This window comes from Anabrus simplex, chromosome 1 (genome assembly GCF_040414725.1).
Source record: "Anabrus simplex isolate iqAnaSimp1 chromosome 1, ASM4041472v1, whole genome shotgun sequence".
Taxonomy (NCBI): domain Eukaryota; kingdom Metazoa; phylum Arthropoda; class Insecta; order Orthoptera; family Tettigoniidae; genus Anabrus; species Anabrus simplex.
The window spans coordinates 1294453955-1294476975 of record NC_090265.1 but is presented as its reverse complement, the minus strand read 5'-3'; the positions used below and the strand labels follow the sequence as shown (position 1 = coordinate 1294476975).

Below are 23021 nucleotides of genomic sequence, written 5' to 3'. Positions count from 1 at the left end.
GTTACAGTTATGCAGTATTCTCGAAGAGTAAGCAGTGTGTCGTGTTTGCTGTGCCTTCTAACAATCAGTATTTATGAAGTGTTGATTCTTTTAAACTGTACAGTGTGCATTTACCAGTTTCAATGCCTCAAGTTGCCAGTAATTTTAGTTGAATTTTATGAACAGACATGGTGTTAAGTATTTACAAGGCATTTCATTTTCACAATTAACCCTCGCTGAGAAGAATGAGATGAGGAATGCCAGTTGTTCTACACTTAATTTATCTATGTGTCACCCATCATCAAGCAGATGACAAATTTACATGAGAAGGTTTAACTCTTCAGTGTATAATAAGTAGAAGTGGTTAACCGGTTGTGGTGAGATAAATGCGCTATTTTCTTTTCTGTGTTTCTAGTTTGGAAGTGATATTATGTGGACAAAACCTGGAGTGGTGGATTTGAAGCATTTAGGTGAAAAGGCTACAAACAGCTAAACACCTCAAGAATGAGGATGACTTAGCTATGCCAGGAACAGTGAATATTGCTTCACAACTAATTAAGGCCTTGCTTGCTTGTTGTTTAAAGGGGCCTAACATCGAAAGTCATCAGCCCTAATTAAGGCCTATAGACAAGAAGGTTTTATACTCGTCCTATTATAAACCTATACTGACCTATGCTTCAGCAGCCTGGACGTTGACTAAGCAGAAACAAAGTAAAATACAAGCAGCTGAAATGAGGTTCTTGAGGATCATACAGGGAAAGACAAGACGAGATAGAATACGAAATGAGAAAATAAGGAGAAGCGTGGGAGTGTGTAAACTACAAGAAGAGATTGATATAGCAAAGCTGAAATGGTCTGGACACATGATGAGACTGCCAGGAGAGAGAATACCAATATCCATTAACGGATACAGAGACTGCAAAGAAGCCTAGGGGGCAGCCTAGAATGAGATAGAGGAGCTCTGTTGTGGATTGTATTGCAAATAGAGGAGTCGATAACAATAAAGTATCAGAAGAGGAGTGGTAGATAGATAGAGTAAGGTGGAGGGCTTTGGTACACTACCCTACCTGGAGAGAATCTGGAAAAGGGAAAGGAAGAAGAATAAGAAGAAGAAGAAGATACAAGAAACAAACAGCATAATGAAAAAATGTGTAAAAACCAAGAAATACTCTCAAAAATAATTGACTGTGTAAAATTCTGAGGTAAATTTTAACTTCCACTACAAGGCCATGATGAGAGGGCTCATTTAAAATAAAATAAAACAGCATTTTCCAAGGATTATTAGAATTTGCTGGGAATACACAAATTGAAATTATTAGGGGTCCTCCTATTCAATACAAAGACATTTATTAATGTGAATTGATCACATATCGTTCACATGAGGTACTAGTTTCGGCACTTAACTCATGCCATTATCAGACGAGTCAAATCAGTCAAACACTATTTAAAACACACTGAAACACCTGCATAGATGAATGTTAAATAAAATATGGTACATGATGATAATGCACTTTAGTATAAAATCCTTTTAAAATGATGATGACTCCATTGTTTTATATACATGGTGGTTTTCCAGCTTGTAAATGTCTTTAGTTCTTTAATCTTATTGAAAATATGCTGCAAAGTTTTAATTTCATGTGAAATTGGCACTTGTGATCTGTGGTTTGGTTCCAAAAAAATAATAAACATCATATGATGTACTTACTGGAAATTCTAAGTTCCCATGGAGGGAATTAGATATTTTTCCACCAATAGAGCATATACTTGGTTAGACCCAAAGAATTAATTCTCACTTCAATATAGGATTTTGGAACCTGGAGAAGAAATTAAAAGCTGAATTAGGCAAAAGATAGGAAGGAATAAAAAGAAATGTCTAGAAATGACGAAAAACAACTAGAAACAAACTCACTTTGAGCAGCCTGTTTGATCGGCAGACGGAAATGGACTGATGGATGCAATCATAAGGTTAAGGGCCGAGGCAAAGGGTAGGAGACGTGAGGGGAGGGGTAGAGGTGGAGCAACTGTCAGGGAGCTAGGGTGGAGCGTAAGGATGTGGTAGTGGGGGTAAATGATGAGGATATATAATACGTATGATTTGAAAGCTCAAGTTGTTTTTTGGCAGTCTAATATTTTTTAACCATTTAATTAAGAGATCAAAAATAATATTAGATCTCTCAGAAATGTTATTAAATAATAATAATAATAATTTCGTGTGGCTATTTCTAGCCGAGTGCAGCCCTTGTAAGGCAGACCCTCCGATGAGGGTGGGCGGCATCTGCCATGTGTAGGTAACTGCGTGTTATTGTGGTGGAGGATAGTGTTGTGTGTGGTGTGTGATTTGCAGGGATGTTGGGGACAGCACAAACACCCAGCTCCCGAGCCGCTGGAATTAACCAATGAAGGTTAAAATCCCCGACCCGGCCGGGAATCGAACCCGGGACCCTCTGAACCGAAGGCCAGTACGCTGACCATTCAGCCAACGAGTCGGACAGAAATTTTATTTAAATTATAGTTAGGATTGAAATATTGATCGCAATGAATAAAACAATTTTCAACAATGTTCATGATTGGCCCTTTGTTTGCTATTTGAAGTATCTCAAAGTCATGTTCAGTGTCAGTGAACTTATGATTAGAGTTGTGAATGTGTTGGCCTATAGCAGAAAACTTATTATATCTTACTTCATTGACATGCTCTGAATATCTGGTTGTGAAGCTGTGTCCTGTTTGGCCCACGTAAGAGGCGCTGCAGTCATTACACTTGAATCTATAGATTATTTATTCAACCTACAAATCAGCACTTATCAACCTGTGGCTTTTGAACCAAATGTTTTCCACAGGCATTCTTTTAAAATTTGTCTGGAAGAATTTGATTTGAGCTTTTTAACATTTTGAATTTGTTCTGATTATTGTTGTAAGTGATTGTTCTCTAAATATTTGAATAGGATTACATTTGTAGTTTAATGAATAATTAAAGATTTCTTACAAGGGGCATGTTTATTGAAATTATCAACCTCATAATTGTTGAACGAGAGGGAGTGAAGAAGAGAGACTTTGACCCTTCAGAGAATGAGACTATCAGGTAAATAATGGTAATGGTAGGAAATCTATTCTTCTTGTACTGTTTTTTCCCACACTGTGGAGTTGTGAATGTGACCTGCATCGCATATGTGGATTTGGCCCTGTTTTTATGGCTGGATGTCTTTCGTGATGTCAATACTATATGTAGGGATGTAATGACTATTGCATGTTTCTGTGTGGTTGGTAATGTGGTGTGTTGACTGAATATGAGGAGGGAAGTTTTCAAACATACACAAAGACCCAGGCCTCAAGCCAGAAGAATTAATCAGACAAGATTAAATTCTCCAACCCAGCCAGGAATTATGCCCAGAATCCTTTGAATCAAAGGACTCAACACTGACCATTCAGCCAAGGAGTCAGACTGGTAGGAAATGTATTGTTTCTGCTAATAGAAAAGAACAAGTTTTTCGAAAGAAGATTGGACAAGAATTATAATATAAAAGAGAAGAACCTGAAGTAAATGGAGGCAATGCTAGACTCAACTGGGACTCTTTGATCAACAAATATGTCTCATAGTCCATGAGTTTCTACTTTTAATTTTTTTCAAGAACTTCATAGTCATACATATATTACTGACAACGTGGAAAGAATGTAATTCTTCTGACATATCAGATCATAACAAATACTATACTTTTGTAATTACATTTGGAAAGTGAACCAAGTATTCAGTTAAGAAGAGATACGTAGTCAAGAATCTTACCAGGCTTATCTAGGCAATAAATACTAACATCCCCAGCTAATTCATAAAAGCACAATAATAGTCAAAAATTCATGTTAGTACTTTAAAGTCACATTAGAGAAAATAGTTGTGGCTAACTCCAATGTATATTAATTTTATTGTGCAGGGCACAGCATGGCCATCATTGCATGTTGCAGCTGGGCATTGGATACCTCCAAAAGAACGCAGTAAATTTATGTCAGCAATCATGGGTAAGATCTCTTGGATTTCACTAGGTTTTGTTATGCCACAGCCAGCTGAGGGGTAAGTGGCACAGTCACTTTTATTTCTGAATATTTGTTGACTCTATAATTGATAAGCTATGAGGATGAACTTCCTCCAGTTTTTCCATTACAGGGTAGGGAGCAAACAAACACACACATACACTACTATAGATCCCTGCAGTGAATGCTGTGAATGTGTCATACATGGATTTGGTTAGTGTGAACATTTCAGTGGGTTTGGCATACTAATATGTAATACATTCTGGCTCAGTGGAGAGAGTAATTCAAAACTACCACACTCCTCATTTCCCTCGGAATGGCTAGGGCAAGGATGGGGAACCTTTTCCAACTAGTGTGCCATTTTAAGTCTGGTTTATTATTCTCAATTGTCTACAGTGCCACTTGTTATTTTCCTTGGAATGGCTACAAGCCCCCACCCGACTTCTATCCCTAATTCCATATTGCACCTATGTTTCATAATACATTCTTACATATACAGTATATTGTAAAATAATACATTTAATTGCATGTTCCATGGTCATATCTTGCCAATACTGCAAAAATAATTTTTTAAATATGTTTTAAGAATACATAACATAATTTTTTTAAATATAATAAGCGCCCACCGTAACACCACTTCGTCATTAAGTATTATTAGATATAGAAATCAAAAATACTAATATTTCCAAAGGACATAAAGTGAAATACCATTCTCAACTTTAGTGTGAAACTTGTTGCTGAATCTTAGTAGTCATGTCATTTATGTTAGGTTCACAACTTGTTGTCTTCAATAACTCATAAGAAGCACTTAGGTCTGAACCAAGATGGTTTCTAACTGTTGACTTTACAACGTTTGTTGTAGAAAATAGCTGCTCGCATGCATATGATGACCAAAACAAGGTAAATAGTACTGTAGCAAGTTTCTTCATGGCTGAAAACATTTGTGGGAGGCTGTTCCACTACAAGTATAAAGTTCTCCAGCTTCTGGAGAGAGTATTCACCATCAACAGCATACTCGATTTTCACGAATGTACAAATTTGTTCACCCATATACTGCTTTCCTGAAATTCAGTCAACTCCATTTGTAAACTGTCAATTTCTAACCATTCAAAAAATTTACCTTAATATCATTCATTTGTGCAATATGAGGTATTATAATAAAGTGCAATATTTTCTCGAAATCTGGAAATTGGGATGATCTCTTGGCAACTATTTGTCTTACAAAAATGCAGTTACATACTAAGAATAATTATGCGCTGGTGGCAACCACACACAAGCCAAACTTCACTAATTGACTGATATGGGTGAGCGAATGGCTTGCCGGCCGCATCTGACTTTTACTTCACTTGGCTTCCGGACTTATCAGTGTTACAATGTTGCCATAATACACTTCCGAATGGAACTAGAATTTAGATTTTTGGTATTTATTTCTTAAAACTGAAACACTATGACTATACGATGCACAGGATATGTATAGTCTATAGTACACGACATACATAAAAAGGTCAATATGTGCATGTGGTGTGCCACCGAAATTGTGTTCGCGTGTTACCAGGTGAATTATTTCAGTGTTTCAGTTCCACAAATATTGCAATCACAGTAGCTCAGGTTAAGTGATGATAAAGTGTTTAAATCCTTAATGTATACCTCAGAGTTAGGAGAAACCTCCTCTGAGAAAAAGGCAGGAGAGGAAGCAGAACATTGTTCTCCATTCACCATCATAATGCTTCTCCAACATGCTCATAATGAAAATGCAACTGTTTACCTGCCAAGAATAAAGCAAATTATAAGTATTCATCAAATGTAGATAATGACATTGTTATATTTGCAATTAATTATATGAGGATAAAAGTGAGTATTGCACTTACTGCAAATATCAGCATGCCCAACAATTGGTTTGACAGGAAAAGAATACAACAAATACCTTTTAAAGAAGAAGTGCAGGTCCAAATTCGGATGATGTTCAGAATGATTAGATGTGTAACCACTCTTGAAGAATGCATGTTGAATCATTTCGCTGTACAAATATGATAATCCTAAATTATTAGCTACACCAAAGCAATTTACTTTTAATTTAGATGGCGTAAATTTTCATGATCAGTGCAGTAACTAATTTTTTATTTGCCGCTCATGAAGCAATTTGAAAGGCTCTACTTTGATCGTTTTGTGAACTCTGTAAATTATCACTTTGTGAAATATAACCTGTATCTCCTGTAGACCATCTTCCCATTCAGAGGCAGATGATTTTTGCATCACTCACAGGAATACTTTCTATTGGTCTCCTACATACAAGGTATTCTATTAGTAGCTAATATTGTGCAAGAAAACTGAACATTTTGTGGCACTTTCAATGATATCAACAACCTCAACCTCGAAATGGAATGTGCACCTGTTTAGTCCTGCCTTTTCTTGCATACCTGCAGCATTTAAACTGTATTGTCCCTTAATACTGTAATTTGCCTGAAAGTACAGTTTTTAAGATTGGTCAGGTTTGGTTATTAGTGCATAAAGGATTGAAGAAGTGACACCTTTCTTCCTACCTTGTGGATCTCTTTTTAGTTGTAATCAGACTTGGTCCATGAACTTGGGGATTCTTCATCCAACTTCATCCACATTATAGGGTTACTGGATGTTATGTTTTATCCTAATATATCTAACATTATTGTGAGCCAGGGGCTGTCTGGAGATAATATTACTGAATAACTCATGAAGAAAAGTGAATTATCTGAATGGCGTTACATAACATTTTCCTTTGGCCTTTTCCAAATGACATGGCATTGGCTCTTGGAATGGATTTAACCTGTTTTTATGGCCAGATGCCTTTCCTAATGTCAAACCCCTGTGGCAGGATATATTGACTATTGCATTTTTCTGTGGTGATTTGTAATGTAATGTGTTGTACGTACATGAGGACGTGTATTGAGCGAACACAAACACGCAAGTCCTGCACTAAAGCAATTATCTACTCGAGTTAAAATCCATGATCCCATTGGGAATCAAACCCAGAACTCACTGAACTAAAGACCACCACTCTGAACAAATTCTCTATAGCGTATATTGTTTTATTTATGAGGGTTGACTTTTGTGCGTATGTATGCTTTTACTTAAGTTTTTTTTAACCAAGCGAGTTGGCCATGCAGTTAGGGGGACACAGCTATGAACTTGCATTCTGGAGATAGTGGGTTCAAACTTCACTGTCGGAGTAGCCCTGAAGATGGTTTTCTGTGGTTTCGCATCTTCATACCTGGCAAATGCTGGGGCTGTACCTTAATTAAGGCCATGGCTGCTTCCTTCCTGTTCTCAGCCTTTTCCTACGCCATCATCACCATAAGACCTATTTGTATTGGTGCAACTTAATGCAACTTGCAAAAAAAAAAAAAAAAAAAAAAAAAAGCTTTAAAACCAGTAGAGCAATTATAGATTTTTTATCTATGATCTATTGCATATCATGCTATTGGTGTTAATGAAATAGAATAAGTTTAGACAGATGCAACAATGTTTGTTATAAATTTGTGATTTTCATTCCTTGCTTGTTTCTACACTGCATTGCATGTTTAATTTTGTATTGCATTTAGTGTCTAGATTTTGTTGTTGTACAGGCTGCTGAAATGCAAGTGGGTATTATGTTTAGTTTATTTGATTACACCAAATACAGTAGAGACAATACGCGACACTTCCGGATTTAGCCTTGTTAAAATGGGAGACAATTAGCAAGTGGTGCTCCTAGTGGCGTGACCTGAAAATTCACACTGAATTCAAATATCAATGGCGGGCTGAGTGGCTCAGACAGTTAAGGAGCTGGCCTTCTAACCCCAACTTGGCAGGTTCGATCCTGGCTCAGTCCAGTGGTATTTGAAGGTGCTCAAATACAACAGCCTCGTGTCGGTAGATTTACTGGCACGTAAAAGAACTCCTACAGGACTAAATTCCGGCACCTCGGTGTCTCCAAAGACCGTAAAAGTAGTTAGTGGGACGTAAGGCAAATAACATTATTAATTATCAAATATCAATGGAAATGTATATATGGAAATGGATAAATAAATTACGTCTAGAAAGAATGTGTTGCTAAAATATTAACTTCAAAGTTGCTAAAGCAATTCTGGATGCATGAATGAAGAATTATTTAACAGGTTGTTATTTAAAGGCTGAAATTAGACATATAATCAAGATGTGAAATGGACTGCTGTGAAAGGGCTTGATCTTTCATTTATGCATTACTTTTTTAGCTTTAGCATACCTGCCTGAACTTTCATGGCTAGATTTGTCTTTTTTTCTCATTTAAAAGCATTGTACATCACATTAGGACACTTGTCAATAAAAATATCGCCACATTCCTTATACACATGATTCAATGAATTTACATTTAAGAACTGGACAATTTTCCTTTTAACTTCAAGCCTACTAACAGAAAGAAAATCTATAAATTTAGCGGCAAAAACATTCAAAATTTCCCTATAAGCAATATTGCCATTATATTAGGGTAAAGCAAATTTGCATCATCATCACATTTCTTAAATCACCCATATTTTCTTCAGTGCTTGGCAATGCGTTACAGCATTCCAAATGGGATAACTTGGAACACAACCAGCCACACACATATGCATATGCATTTTCCTGAATTAAGTCAAAACCCACAGTTCACACCTACAACAACACATCGGTATTGAAGGTTAACTGCTGCACTAATACAATCAAATAAGCTTATTATAAGCCAGTAAAAATATGAGTTGCGCAGGTCAGAAGTTTAGGAAGTAGGCCTTCTATAAAAATATCTTTGTAACTGGAAGAATATATATGCAAACACAGTATTTACCTACATTTTCTTGTCACAAGGGAAACGGAAGACCGCGAATCCTTCTGCACTTCATAATTATTGCAGCCAAACGCAGCACATATCTTTCCACTCATATTGACAGGAGATAAAAAGAAATGACACACACTACTATTTACTTATGTCAACTCACTGAAAACACATAAATAACCCCAAAAACTTCACAAACAAATACACGTGCTCTTATGACAGAATCAGTAACTCTCAGGTCACTCCACTAGATAGAGCTCTAATCGCTGTCCCTTGATATCTCGCAGAGTGTCGCGTATTGTCTCTACTGTATTTGATTACATTCAAGCCAGTTATTTATGTCACTTCAAAACAATGTTGTCAAATCTCATGAATTGTATACAGGCATAGATTGAGTGTACTTGGCACCCTGGGTACAGCCAATTTTATGCCCTTTCTTATTGAAATGATGCCTACAGGGACAGTAATGAGACTTGATATTTAAAGATTAAGGATAGTTAATTACAGATGTACAGTATTAGCATTTGTAAGGTAAGAATATGAAGTGAACTGTTAAAAACACATTTTTTAAACATTTTGGATATAAAAATACTGTAAATTATTAGTCTATATAAAATCATTAATTTTGACTTGAATAATCAACTCATTGACGTGAAAGATCTTCTAGGATGTATGTATGGGCAGTGCAGGGATAGTGCACGTGTCGTGTATTAGTGCTGCCACTTGAAATACATTGATGGGCATCATCATATCATTTGTATGCGTTATGTCTGTGAGTTCATGAGGAGATACACAATCCACGTCAGTGAGGTAATTGAGCAGTAATACTATGGTAAATCAATTACATTTCAGTACTTGCCCAATGTCAAGTTCAACCACCTTTTAACTTAGCTTTTCATATCTTAATAGCACAACATATTCTAGAAATTTTCACAGAATATTTTCCTGAGATAATTAAATGTTCCAGAAATATTCTAAAATATAACTGAATAATAAAAAATAGACATTAATTTATGTGTGTAATATTGTAATCTCTATAAATAAAGTCATAACAACCGTATCACTGTACATTGAATATTTTGGCAAACTTTTTGTACAGTTATCCATTTCAGGTGTAATAATGGCCATTTGCATATTTTTTAAAGCTTTGGTATCTGTTTGTCAGTTTGTCGTCTGAGTTCTTACAGCTGGTTCTACTAAACTTCATATTTGGAATCCAACTATCCTTGGGAAGGTTTTAGGGCCAATATTATTTCTAAATCCCTGAATGGACTGGGGGTTTATAGGAAGATTAAAACAGTGATTTTACGCTCCCACAAAATATATATGACCAACCTTAATGAAAATCTACCAGCCTGCCTTAATGGAAATCAATTTCTAAAAATTTTTACTCAAGTCTCCGTGGACTTAGTCCAAAAGTGGGTGCATGTAAAGCATATTTCTTATACACTGACTGACAGAGCAAATGCAACACCAAGAAGGAGTGGTTCGAAAGGGATGAAAGTTGGGGAAAAAACAGAGACGGCACGGACGAATAATTGATGTTTATTTCAAACCGATATGCAGGTTACACAATGCGCACGGCATCGACTCAGTAGGATGTAGGACCACCGCGAGCGGCGATGCACGCAAAAACACGTCGAGGTACAGAGTCAATAAGAGTGCAGATGGTGTCCTGAGGGATGGTTCTCCATTCTCTGTCAACCATTTGCCACAGTTGGTCGTCCGTACGAGGCTGGGGCAGAGTTTGCAAACGGCGTCCAATGAGATCCCACACGTGTTCGATTGGTGAGAGATCCGGAGAGTACGCTGGCCACGGAAGCATCTGTACACCTCGTAGAGCCTGTTGGGAGATGCGAGCAGTGTGTGGGCGGGCATTATCCTGCTGAAACAGAGCATTGGGCAGCCCCTGAAGGTACGGGAGTGCCACCGGCCGCAGCACATGCTGCACGTAGCGGTGGGCATTTAACGTGCCTTGAATACGCACTAGAGGTGACGTGGAATCATATGCAATAGTGCCCCAAACCATGATGCCGCGTTGTCTAGCGGTAGGGCGCTCCACAGTTACTGCCAGATTTGACCTTTCTCCACGCCGACGCCACACTCGTCTGCGGTGACTATCACTGACAGAACAGAAGCGTGACTCATCGGAGAACACGACGTTCCGCCATTCCCTCATCCAAGTCGCTCTAGCCCGGCACCATGCCAGGCGTGCACCCTCCTTCAACCAATCGACGGGAAATTGTTCTGGTCGATATTGGAACAGCCAGGGGTTCTTGCACATGCTGAAGAATGGCGGTTGACGTGGCGTGCAGGGCTGCCACCGCTTGGCGGCGGATGCGCCGATCCTCGCGTGCTGATGTCACTCGGGCTGCGCCTGGACCCCTCGCACGTGCCACATGTCCCTGCGCCAACCATCTTCGCCACAGGCGCTGCACCGTGGACACATCCCTATGGGTATTGGCTGCGATTTGACGAAGCGACCAACCTGCCCTTCTCAGCCCAATCACCATACTCCTCGTAAAGTCGTCTGTCTGCTGGAAATGCCTCCGTTGATGGCGGCCTGGCATTCTTAGCTATACACGTGTCCTGTGGCACACGACAACACATTCTACAATGACTGTCGGCTGAGAAATCACGGTACGAAGTGGGCCATTCGCCAACGCCGTGTCCCATTTATCATTCGCTACGTGCGCAGCACAGCGGCGCATTTCACATCATGAGCATACCTCAGTGACGTCAGTCTACCCTGCAATTGGCATAAAGTTCTGACCACTCCTTCTTGGTGTTGCATTTGCTCTGTCAGTCAGTGTAATTGGAAAACTACTGGAAATATTTTAACCAAAAATTTCATATTTAGCATCCACCTGTCCAAAGGTAGATGTTAGGTCCATGCAATTTCAAATTTCTGGAATTGACTGGGAGTGTACAGGAAACCAAAACCACAAAAATATACAAGACTAACCTAATGGAAATCTTCCAGCTTTAATGTAAGTCAATATCTGAAACTTTTTCTAATTTGCACCTTTTCAATAGGAGGATTATTGAGGAAGAAATCATTAACAGACAGTTTTACAGTGCAAGTCCCAGCAGACTTAGCCCAAAAACGGGTGCAATTTATAATCTGCTCATTTAGGATTGTGATACCAAGGTATCACCTGGAGTTAGTGTTTATAGAAAGATTATTCCCAATATATATTCATTAAATTAATCCATCAAAAGACTGTATATAAAACAAAAGTTTAAGAATATGTTGCTTCTGTTATTTTAGGCCACATACCGTATTTACATGAATAATCCCTGCACACTGATTTTAGGAAGGACCATTTTGAAAAAAATGAAATGAAGTAAAACTCCTTCCATGGAAAGAGTAACATAGGCATAAACAAACATTTCATATCACTCCTCGAGTTCCACGTGGTATTCACGCAAGTATGAACATGCCGGATATAGCTACTTTGCTTGAACATCTTTGAGATGATAAAAATGCATTATCACTGCTATAAAATATATTTGCCATGAAAATTAGCAAGTAGGCCTTCTTATGTGACAGATATTTAATTAATCTGAACTTGCAATAGGCTCGATTTGTTGTAGATCGCAAGATTCTTTGTCTCATGCATCACTAGAATTCTCTCCTAAATTGCAAATTCGTCACACTCCACACCTAAAACACTTCTCACATGTGGGCTCTTCAAATTTAAATTACTCTGTAACATACTTTAAAAAAATGTAAAGGCAGTTTTGAATTAAAAGTGTGAATTATTTTCTGTTTTAAATATGTCATATGGGGCAATTTTCTTCCATCTGCAGTTATACAAAGCATAAATGTACACCAAACATTGAAAACCACGTGAACCAGGAGCATGTTGCCAACCTCGACGCAAATAAAACCCACACCCCAATTTCGTGCCTCAATTATTTTTAAAAATATACGGGGATTATTCGCGTAAATACGGTATGAATTTATTGTATGACAGGTAATAACAGAGATGCTTACGAAAAATTTGATTTTTATGTTCAAGTCCCGTGGAACACTTGGTGCATGTCACTTCAAGGTGGGTTAACGGAAATAACTAAAGAGTCATTTTATTCTTTCAATAGAACAAATAATAAGGCAGATTATCATCAATGATGGGTTTCATGAATCTTCAGCCACAGTGCTACTCCAATGGTCACACTCACTCAGCAGGCTTCTATGGGACATGAAGATCCCGCACCGATCTCAAAAATTGCCTCCACTGAACTCTGCTTAGGGCAAGTTCTTGCCAGTTGTTCACATTCAGGTGTCTACATAGCTTGAAGATTTCATTTTTACAGGAGCTACAGCGTCTTCCCACTGGTCTTTTTCCTTTAACAGTAGTTCTTCTTTAAAGATTTGTAAGACCATCCTATCATTTTCCATCGTTAGAAGATGACCAGCACATTGAAGTCTTCTGGAATTGATGATGTTGATTATTGGTGCTTGCTGTGATAGTGAGTGTATTTCTTTATTTGATCTCTTATTCCAGGTTTGAAATATAGAATCAAAGTACGGTCCAAAAATTTTCCTGTAAACTTTATTTTTGAAAACCTGCAATTGATGTTCTTTTTTCTTTCTTTTTCTTTTTTTAAACTCCATGATTCTGAACCATAAATTAGAACTGGCCTGATGACAGTATTGTATATTTTCAGTTTTATATTTCTCATCAAAAATGTTGATCCCAATAGAAGCTGTAAAGAGTAGTACACCTTGTTAGCATTCTGTATTGTTTGATTTCCACTTCTCTTTGATTCTATTCGCTAATCACAACTCCTAGGAACTTGAAAAGCTCAACTCGTTCAAACGTATGTTTACCAATAATCAGAGGTGACCGGTTCCCATTCATGTCAATATTCCTCTTTATTATCATGTACTGAGTCTTTTGGTCTTTAATTCTGAGGCCTAATTTTAATGCTGTCTCCTCAAGTTCAGTGAACAATTTCCGTATTTCAGTCTCATTTCTCCCTATGAGTAAAATATCATCTGTGTATGCAAGCACTTTATAATACTGTCCGAGGTGTATTCCCGCTGGAACTAATTTCAGTGACCTAATAATTTTTCAAGAGCAATATTGAAAAGAAGAGGGGATAAAGTATTGCCTTGTCTTAAACTAGTTCTGTTTTGGGTCAGATCTTTTCCCATTCAGGAGAATTCTACTTGTATTGTCATCAATACACAGTCTGCACAGGTTAATGAGTTTGAAAGGGAGGCCAAATTCTGTCATGACATTCCACACACTGTCTCTATGAACTGAGTCATATGCTTTCAGGAAATCAATGAACAAATAGTGAATACTTTGATTATATTCCCACACTTTCTCACTTAATATTTTGATTGCAAATATGTTATCAGTTGTGGATCTATTGCTGCAAAATCCATTTTGGTAATCACCAATGATGTTCTCTGCGTATGGTTTCAGATGATTTAGTAGAATAAAAGATAAAATTTTATAAGCTGTATTAACAAGAGATATCCCACGGTAATTTTGAATATTTTCTTTGTCTCCTTTTTTATGTAGTGGCACTATGAGAGATTCTTTCCACTCTACAGGCATAACTTCTTACTGCCAAATCCTTAGGATAAGTTGGAATATATATTTGTACAGTACTGTACTTCTTCTCCAGATTTGATTAGTTCAGCTGGGATGTTATCATTACCTGAAGTTTTATTATTTTTCAGATGTTTAATACTGTTTACTACCTCCTCATAAGTAGGCTCCGGAATCAAATCATACTTAGGAGGACACTTTGGTTTCACAATTGGTGATTCTGGATCAGGGCAGTTTAGCAAATTGTCAAAGTATTCCGTGCAATGAGAGAGCAGGTTATTCTGTTTGGTTATGAAGTTCCCCTTATGATCCTTCATGAACTTGGTTCTTGGTTTGAAGCCTTTCTTTATAGTATTAATTGTATGATACATTTTACAGATGTTATTGTTTTGATGAAGAGAATACAAAGCTGGAATGAGGAGTTTAAGAAATATGGTTTAAACATCAGCAAGACCAAGACGGTGGTGATGAAAGTGTATGGGGAAGGAGCAGAACCAATAGTCATGTTAAATGAAGCTCAACTGGACAGCGTTCCAGTTTTCAAATACTTGGGTAGCGTTATATCAAATGACAACCTAGCAAAACATGAGGTGAACAATCGAATCAATAAGGCAACACAATTCTACCACCAGGTAAGACACCTGCTGTGGGATGAGCAAATACCCATGAAAACAAAAATGACATTGTACAAGTCCTATTATACACCAATTCTTACATACAGTCTCGAAACCACAACACTGACCAATAGAGATAATTCCAAACTTCAGGCAGCTGAAATGAAATTCCTACGCACTATGATCCAGAAAACCAGGAAAGACAAGATTAGGAATGAGAAAATTAGAGAAGAAGTAGGAATAGACAATTCTCTCCTAAATACGATTCAGATATCAAGACTGAAGTGGTTTGGTCACATGAAGAGGATGCCAGGAAACAGAACTGCAAGGAAGGAATTTGACAGAAAGGTAGAAGGAAGACGACCCGTGGGAAGGCCACGAAGGAAATGGATAGATTTAGTCAAGAGCGATGTAATGCTGAGAGGTCATGATTGGGACAAGTTGGTGGAGGAAGAATGGTACAAAGACAGGATGAGATGGAGGAGGCTCATATACCACACCCGGGAAACTGGAGTGGTTTAGGATGATGATGATGATTGTTTTGATGATCATCTTGTATTGCTTCAACTTGTTGCTTATTATATTGTTGCTTTTCCTTCTGAACCAATTTACTGCAATTTTTCAGTTTCTCTTTGTAGGCTTGCTCTATAAAGGATCCCTATTATATCGCAACCATTCTCTACGTAAAACCAGTACTTCATTCAGTGCTTCCTGACAGGTCGCATCAAACCTTTACTTTTTAGTTTTACTCTTTTAGGTAAACAACTCTCTGGTGTTGATGGAATACATTGTTAAATATTATTCCATTCTGTATTGCAGTTTACCTCTACCTCCTCATTATTCTCTGTAAGTGTACTATTATCTAACAGTTCAAATCTAGTTTGAATTTCAATATTTTTATTTACCCTTTCCTCTGTTATTTTTAAATTTTCGATTTGATATTTCTTAATGAACTCAGAAGAAGACTTCAGTGTTGTTTTCAATTTAATTTTGATTATTGCAATCACTAGATTGTGGTCAGTTCCCATTTCAGCACCTCTAGAGGATCAGATGTCAGAAATAGCATATCTATGTTTTCTATCTATAAGAAAGTGGTCAACATGATTTGCTGTTTTGCCATCACAGGAATACCAGGTTTGTTTATGTATCTGTTTGTGAGGAAAAATACTACTACTGATGATCATATTAGCTGATACAGCATAATTTATCAGCTGCACTACATTTTCATTACTTTCATTATGCAGACTTTCTGCACCAATAGTGGGTTGGAAGAAGTTCTCTTTTCCTCTTTTTGCATTGAGGTCACCCAATTTTATCTTAACATCATGGTGTGGCACTCTGTTCCATAAATCTGATAAATCTTCATAAAACGTATCCTTAATATCATCATCTTTTTTCATTCGTTGGTGTATAACGGTTTATTAAAGACAAATTAAACCATTTGGATCTTAATCTTAAATGGCACAGTTTTTCGTTAACAGGTTCAAAGGAGATGACTGAAGAGAGGAATTTGTTCAACACACAAAAGGCAGTGCCGAACTCCTGTAATCCGTTTTCTTTACCACAATTTAAAAAAGTATACTTTTCCATATCCTGTATACTGTTCCCAGTAATCTTGTGGGCAGAGAAACAAAAATATGTAACCAAGAAGCAGGAAGAATTTTACACAACTTCGGACCAGGAACTGCATCATACAATAAACTCTGTAAACGTCCTCACTCTGTCTCGAATTTGTTCGGCTTTATCGTACTTGACATTACTGCCACGTGCTTTTGTAGAATATCAGGTTAACATGCCGTTTCAAACATTTGAATACAGACATGTAACTGTGCATAAATTCATGAAGGAAATATGTTATCCATTACAAATTCCCTTGCGAATGCTAGTATTATAATATACATTATTAGGATTATATTGAAACTGCATACCGTACATTGGAAACTGGTAAAAATTAATTATTTAATAGTGTTCCAAATTATAATTTTAAAATACAGTACATGAATAAATATGTTAGTGACAATTGTTGCTTTTATTACTCATTTATTTATTTATTTATTTATTTATTTATTTATTTATTTATTTATTTATTTATTTATTTATTTATTTATTTATTTATTTATTTATTTATTTATTTAATTTATTTATTTATTTATCAAATGGTGCACCATATACAATGAAATACAATGAAATATTACAGTTTGAACTCTAGATTAATGATGTAGTCAGTCGACTGTGGTGGCCCTCAGTCCAAAAATCTTACACCACGATTGTGGTTTCTCGGAGGACAGTCGTAAATGACATGCCTCACTGTTTGCCTGTCAACACTGCCGTCACAACAGGGAGAAGGTATTTTTTCCACTTGTATACTGACTGAATTTTTATATTCTTCAGGATGGTTAAAAGTGAATGATCAAGTGAAATAAGACTTACATGCTTTGTGTCCAAGCATGATCTACCTAATGTGATAAACATTTGTAGGTCATAAATCTCAACTCAGAAATAACTAAGAATATATTAGTGCAGTAAAAGCAAAATGACTGCTGTCATATGCAATGTTTCAATCAAAAAGAACTGAAATCAGTTTACTGAATACCTGAAAGTGAACAAATTTTCTTTGCTAGTTGTTGAGTCGACCAATAAAGTGTTTATAACATTTATGCATGGTATTGCATGTCCTCCACAATGATTAAGTTACTGATATATTTTTTGGCTTTCTATCATTTAAAGAAAGAACAAGAGACACTTTGTATGCCATCATTACAAAATTCTCTAAGGACCACGATATCCTTTATAGGGAACATATAATTGGAACTGGTACGCCTGGTATTTACACAATGCTAGGTTAACATAATTTCTTATCAACTATAATAAACAAGACATTCCTTATCATGCTACAATTAAATGCATTTGACATATTCTTGCTCTCCCATGCATAAAGCTACTCTATAGAAGTTTTTACAAGTGAGTCGCCTATTTTCAAAACCAGCTAACTGACAAAAATGTGAAAAATGAGCTTTTAATGCCATTGGATATGTTTTCGCATCCTCTAGCGATTAGTGAAAGACTCAGGGTGCAAAACCAGCTACAACGTTCTCAAAATGAGCTTAGAAAGAAGCGTTTGGTTGCAAAACCAGCTAAGTGTCACGCTTGTTTGGATGCAGAACCAGCCAACTGGCAAACGGTTGCAAAACCAGCTATGTTGGGTATATCGATTGCCCGCTTTGCACCATACGGATGCAAAACCTGCCAACTGTTGCTGTGTTCTGCATTGTACTGTTTCTCAATTATTATTTTATAGAATATCGATAGCGTCGTAGAAGTAGAAGCTCAGACAACATTACTGCCTAAGTGTGGCTTGAAAGCGAATTTCTGAAAGGTTCAAACCAGATTGCCTCCGCGGTGCATCACAAACTTTCCAACTTAGACCTGACCAACCGAATCACATTGCGAATTTTCTGCGACAGCTGCAGCAGCCAAAATAAAAATACCACTATGATGGGCATGATTATCTGGTGGTTTCTGCATGAAGCTCCGAATACATTGGAGAGAATCATTTTATGGTTTACTATCGTTGGACATTCGTTTATTCCACCAGACCGAGTTTTTGGCAACATAGAACGACAACTCCGGAAGCTTTCTGTTATTGAGAACCCTACTAAATTCATTGAAAACATCAAGAAATTTTCCACGCTGGTTCGTTTGGGAGATGATTGCACAGTACATGATTGGAATACTTACACCCAGAGCATCCAGAAAACCCCAGGAACATGGCACTTGCAGTTCCAGATGGCCAAGAAGCTTATTTTTACAAAGAGCCTGACTAAAAAAGTGTGCTTTGTACAAGGAGAGCCTTTTTATAATTTTGAAGCTTGCCAGCCGAAGTTTTACTAATAAAGGGAAAACATTTACTAACGATCTCCCTGACGTCATCCCAAAAGGTAAAGTCGTGAAAAAAGTTAAACTCGATGACGTGAAGAGACTTTTGGCTCTCCACTATGGAGATCAGTGGGACAAAGATGAAACCTTAAGTTTCTTTAAGGACATGTTCACTCGACAGGAAAGCTTTACTGCAGAGCCCAGCAGAGTAGCTGATCAAACAGACGAAGATTTCGAACTACTCGACGATGCTGACAGAGAGAGTGTCGTTTAAAACTAAGAGGCTGTAACAATGTGATTGTGGTAGTGATGTACTCTATGCATTAAACACAAGCTTAACAATGTTTTGATTTTGATAATATTGACAAAGTGAGTTTATCTCCCAATTCTACTTCTGAAAAAATATGATTTTGGCTATCATCACAATTATTATTAATAATTAATGTTAGTTTTACACCTATTTCATGTCTTTCAACTCGCATTTTAGATTGTTCGAATTCCTAGCTTGGATCTTTAAAAAGTTTACAAAACCTGCTAAATGTGACGTTCAGTTGCAAAACCAGCTAACTGCAAAATTCAAGTGCAAAATATGACTAAAGTACAAATGCACGATTGTTCACTCTAAGGTATTTATAACCCACTATTTTTTCTCTGTTTTGAAAAAAAAAAGAAATTCGTACCCCTTTTAAACAGCTTTAAAACGGTTTTTGCTGTTTCCCCAACATTTTAAAAAGTGCATTTAGCTGGTTTTGCAACTAGGCGACTCAAGTGATGTGCACATCTCTAAAATAGTAGTAAATCAGAATAATTCCAAACTTAAAATAATCACATTGCAGTTGTGATTAGGCTCCCAAAACAGTATAATGTACTAAAGTTCATTTTCATCATCATCATCATCATCATCATCATCATCATCATCATCATCATCTACCATTCATGTATTGGGCCATGTGTCCTGTAATGGTCTTGCGTTGTCACACCACCTCTTCATCAGATGCCCTACAGATCTTTTTTTCTCCTGGGTTGGTATTGGAGAATCTCTTTTGGTAATCTTCCAGGTTCCATTCTTTGTATATGTTGTGTGGTCTGGTACAAGTTACTGACTGAGTGGACTGTATAATGGTTTCCATGAAGTTGAGCTGGCACAAATAATCACTCGGATCTCAATAATGCATGAAATATAATTCATATTAGTTTATAAACATTGATTATATACACTGAAACACTTAATTGAACTACATGATAAAACTGAGACTCCACATAGCTATGGAACTTGATGTTCGTGAGGCATCTTAACATGACGCGTGTATCACACCATGTTGTCTTACAAGCCTCTCTCTACCGGAAGTCACCCCCCAGCCCCATGGGAACACATTGCTGGAGGTGAGTGCTGCCTGGAAGGTGATGCACACTAGTGAGCAAATATTGTGATACACAATAACATTCTCCCCCCTGTTGATTGTTCACAATCAAGACGAAGAGAAACTCTACAAGTTTTTACACACTGAAATAATAAATGTCACAAGAAAACACACACACACAAAAACCAAAAGAAAAAACACAAAATCCTCAAATACTGTCACCGACAGTTCCCCAGATAGTTCATTTAATAGGTATGGGACTAAGTTTCACCATCGCTTGAATTGACCATTTGTCATTTTTACAGTTGCTACTCTGACAAGTCCATCTTTCCCAGGATGAAGTTCTTGCACCGCTGCAAGCTGCCACTGCAGGGGTGGCCAGTTGTCGTCCTTGACTGCGACCACAGTTCCAACTCTAAGGTTGAGTTGCTGACTGACCCACTTGGGCCTCTGCTGCAATTGAGTAAGGTACTCCTTGTACCATCTGGACCAGAAATGCTGTACTATCTGCTAAAGATGTTTCCAATATGTTAATCAATTGCTGGGAACAAATGTCAGGCTGGGTTCAGGGATTGAGGGTAGATTATTTCCAATCAGAAAATGTCCTGGTGTTAAAGCCTTAGGATCTGTGGGATCAGAGGACAGAGATGTGAGCAGTCTTGAATTTAAGCAACTTTCAATTTGTGTAAGCACAGTATACATTTCTTCATATGTAAGAACTACGTTACCTACAACTCTACGCAAATGATACTTCACAGATTTAATGCCTACTTCCCAGATTCCACCGAAATGAGGGAATCGTGGAGGTGTGAAATGCCAGTTAATACCTTTATTACTAATGTTGTTGGTAATTTCCTTCTGGAAATGGTTTGATGACATGAGTTGATGAAGATCTTGCAGTTCCTTGTCAGCTCCAGTAAATGTCGCATTATCACTGTTATATGTCAATAGGTTTCCCCCTTCTCGCTATGGATCGCTGAAAAGCAGGTAGAAATGCTTCACTGGTGAGGCTACTTACTACCTCAAGGTGAACTGCCTTAGTAGAAAAACAGAATAATAATGCTATATATGATCCTAACAAATAGTGAAACTTTTCAATTGTTCCCAAACTTGCATTATTATGAACTATGGCCTTAAAATTATCTGAAAATGATAACCAGTCTTCGTAGATCCTACTGAATGTCGGCAACTTGACTGCAGGTAACCTTAAATTTCAGCTATCACTTAAGGCACCGTGAGCTGAACTGGGACTGCTTGCACTGTGAGTTTGTGATGGGAATAATAATTCTTGCATTCTAGCCTTCAACCTATATATGATCATTTCCGTATTCTCCCTATTCTTAGTCTGGTCAGTGGCTACATCTTTCACCTCTAGCTGAGACTGAATGGCATCATATTTACTGTCTAAATCACTTAATGTATCATAGTGCACTCTGATTTCATGCAAGTTGTGTTCGCTATTGAATGAGTCAACAAATGTGCTTATTCTTGTTATTCGAGACTTAATACTGGTTCTTTGCTTTACTAACTTTTGTAGTTGCTGCTCATCCATCTTGGAATGGAAAGGATAACAAATAAGAAAAGGAAAATCTGACCTGTATAATACTTATTTTCCCTGCGTCGTTCGCCTTGTAGTCGTGTTGATAAGATGAACCCTGGACTCCATACACTGTGTTGTCATGATGGGTAGTCGAATTGATGCTTTCAGACTAATGTGCTCATGAGCCATGCCAGTTTTGGACCACTTACAGTAGTTTGATGTGATATGTAACAATGAACACGTAGCCTTGTGCTAAGCTTTTACCGTGTCTTCCGCGCCACATGGTGTGATGTAAGTACTGGTATGCACACGATGAATGAAGCGCAAGTAACTGTCATAGATTTACTTTGCATTTTCATGAATTACACATGATTATTAAAGATCCTGCCCAGAAGACCAAAATGTTGTGTGGTCTGGTACAAGTTACTGACTGAGTGGACTGTATAACGGTTTCCATGAAGTTGAGCTGGCACAAATTATCACTCGGATCTCAATAATGCATTAAATATAATTCATATTAGTTTATAAACACTGATTATATACACTGAAACACTTAATAATTGAACTACATGTTAAAACTGAGACTCCACATAGCTGTGGAACTTGATGTTCGTGAGGCATCTTAACATCACGCGTGTATCAGACCATGTTGTCTTACAAGCCTCTCTCTACCGGCAGTCACCCCTAGCCCCACGGGAACACATTGCTGGAGGTGAGTGCTGCCTGGAAGGTGATGCACACTAGTGAGCAAATATTGTGATACACAATAACAGTATATGACGTTTCTAGTTTTCCTGATAACTCTAGATATAGTCAGTTATTGGTTGTATTTTCAGCTCTTTTAGCTCTTCATTCTTTTTATGATCCCACTTGGTGTATCCTACCGTACAGCTTATGAACGTCATTTCTTGTGCTATGATTCTTGAAACATCTTAATGACCATGCCTCACATCCATAGTGAAGGGTTTGCCAAGCAAAGGTACATTATAAAGGCACAAACAATGTTTCTGTACAAATTAGGGCTTCATGGTGTGGTTGATTATTCCTAATGTTTTTGTAAACTTATTCATTTTAGCAGGTACCCTCTATCTATTTCTGTTTGAAATGATAAGTTGTACCATAGGTAACTGAACACATTTACTCTTTCTAATGTTGTATTATTTAGGCCTAAACACATTTTACTAGGAATGGGATCTCTTTCCTTGAAGACCATTATTTTAGTCTTCTCTGTTAAGATAATCATATTAAATTCTGGGGAAA

At 37.4% G+C, this 23021-nt stretch overlaps 1 protein-coding gene across 5 annotated transcripts in view; it reads left to right on the top strand.

The window, feature by feature from the left end:
* LOC137496898 (sialin-like) overlaps positions 1-23021 on the top strand; it is a 106061-nt gene that overhangs the window by 21983 nt on the left and 61057 nt on the right. For all 5 annotated transcript variants that reach the window (XM_068225482.1, XM_068225478.1, XM_068225479.1 and 2 more), the window contains exon 4: positions 3903-3987. In XM_068225482.1, the coding sequence (XP_068081583.1) occupies positions 3903-3987 (85 nt within the window). The remainder of the gene's footprint in view (positions 1-3902; positions 3988-23021) is intronic.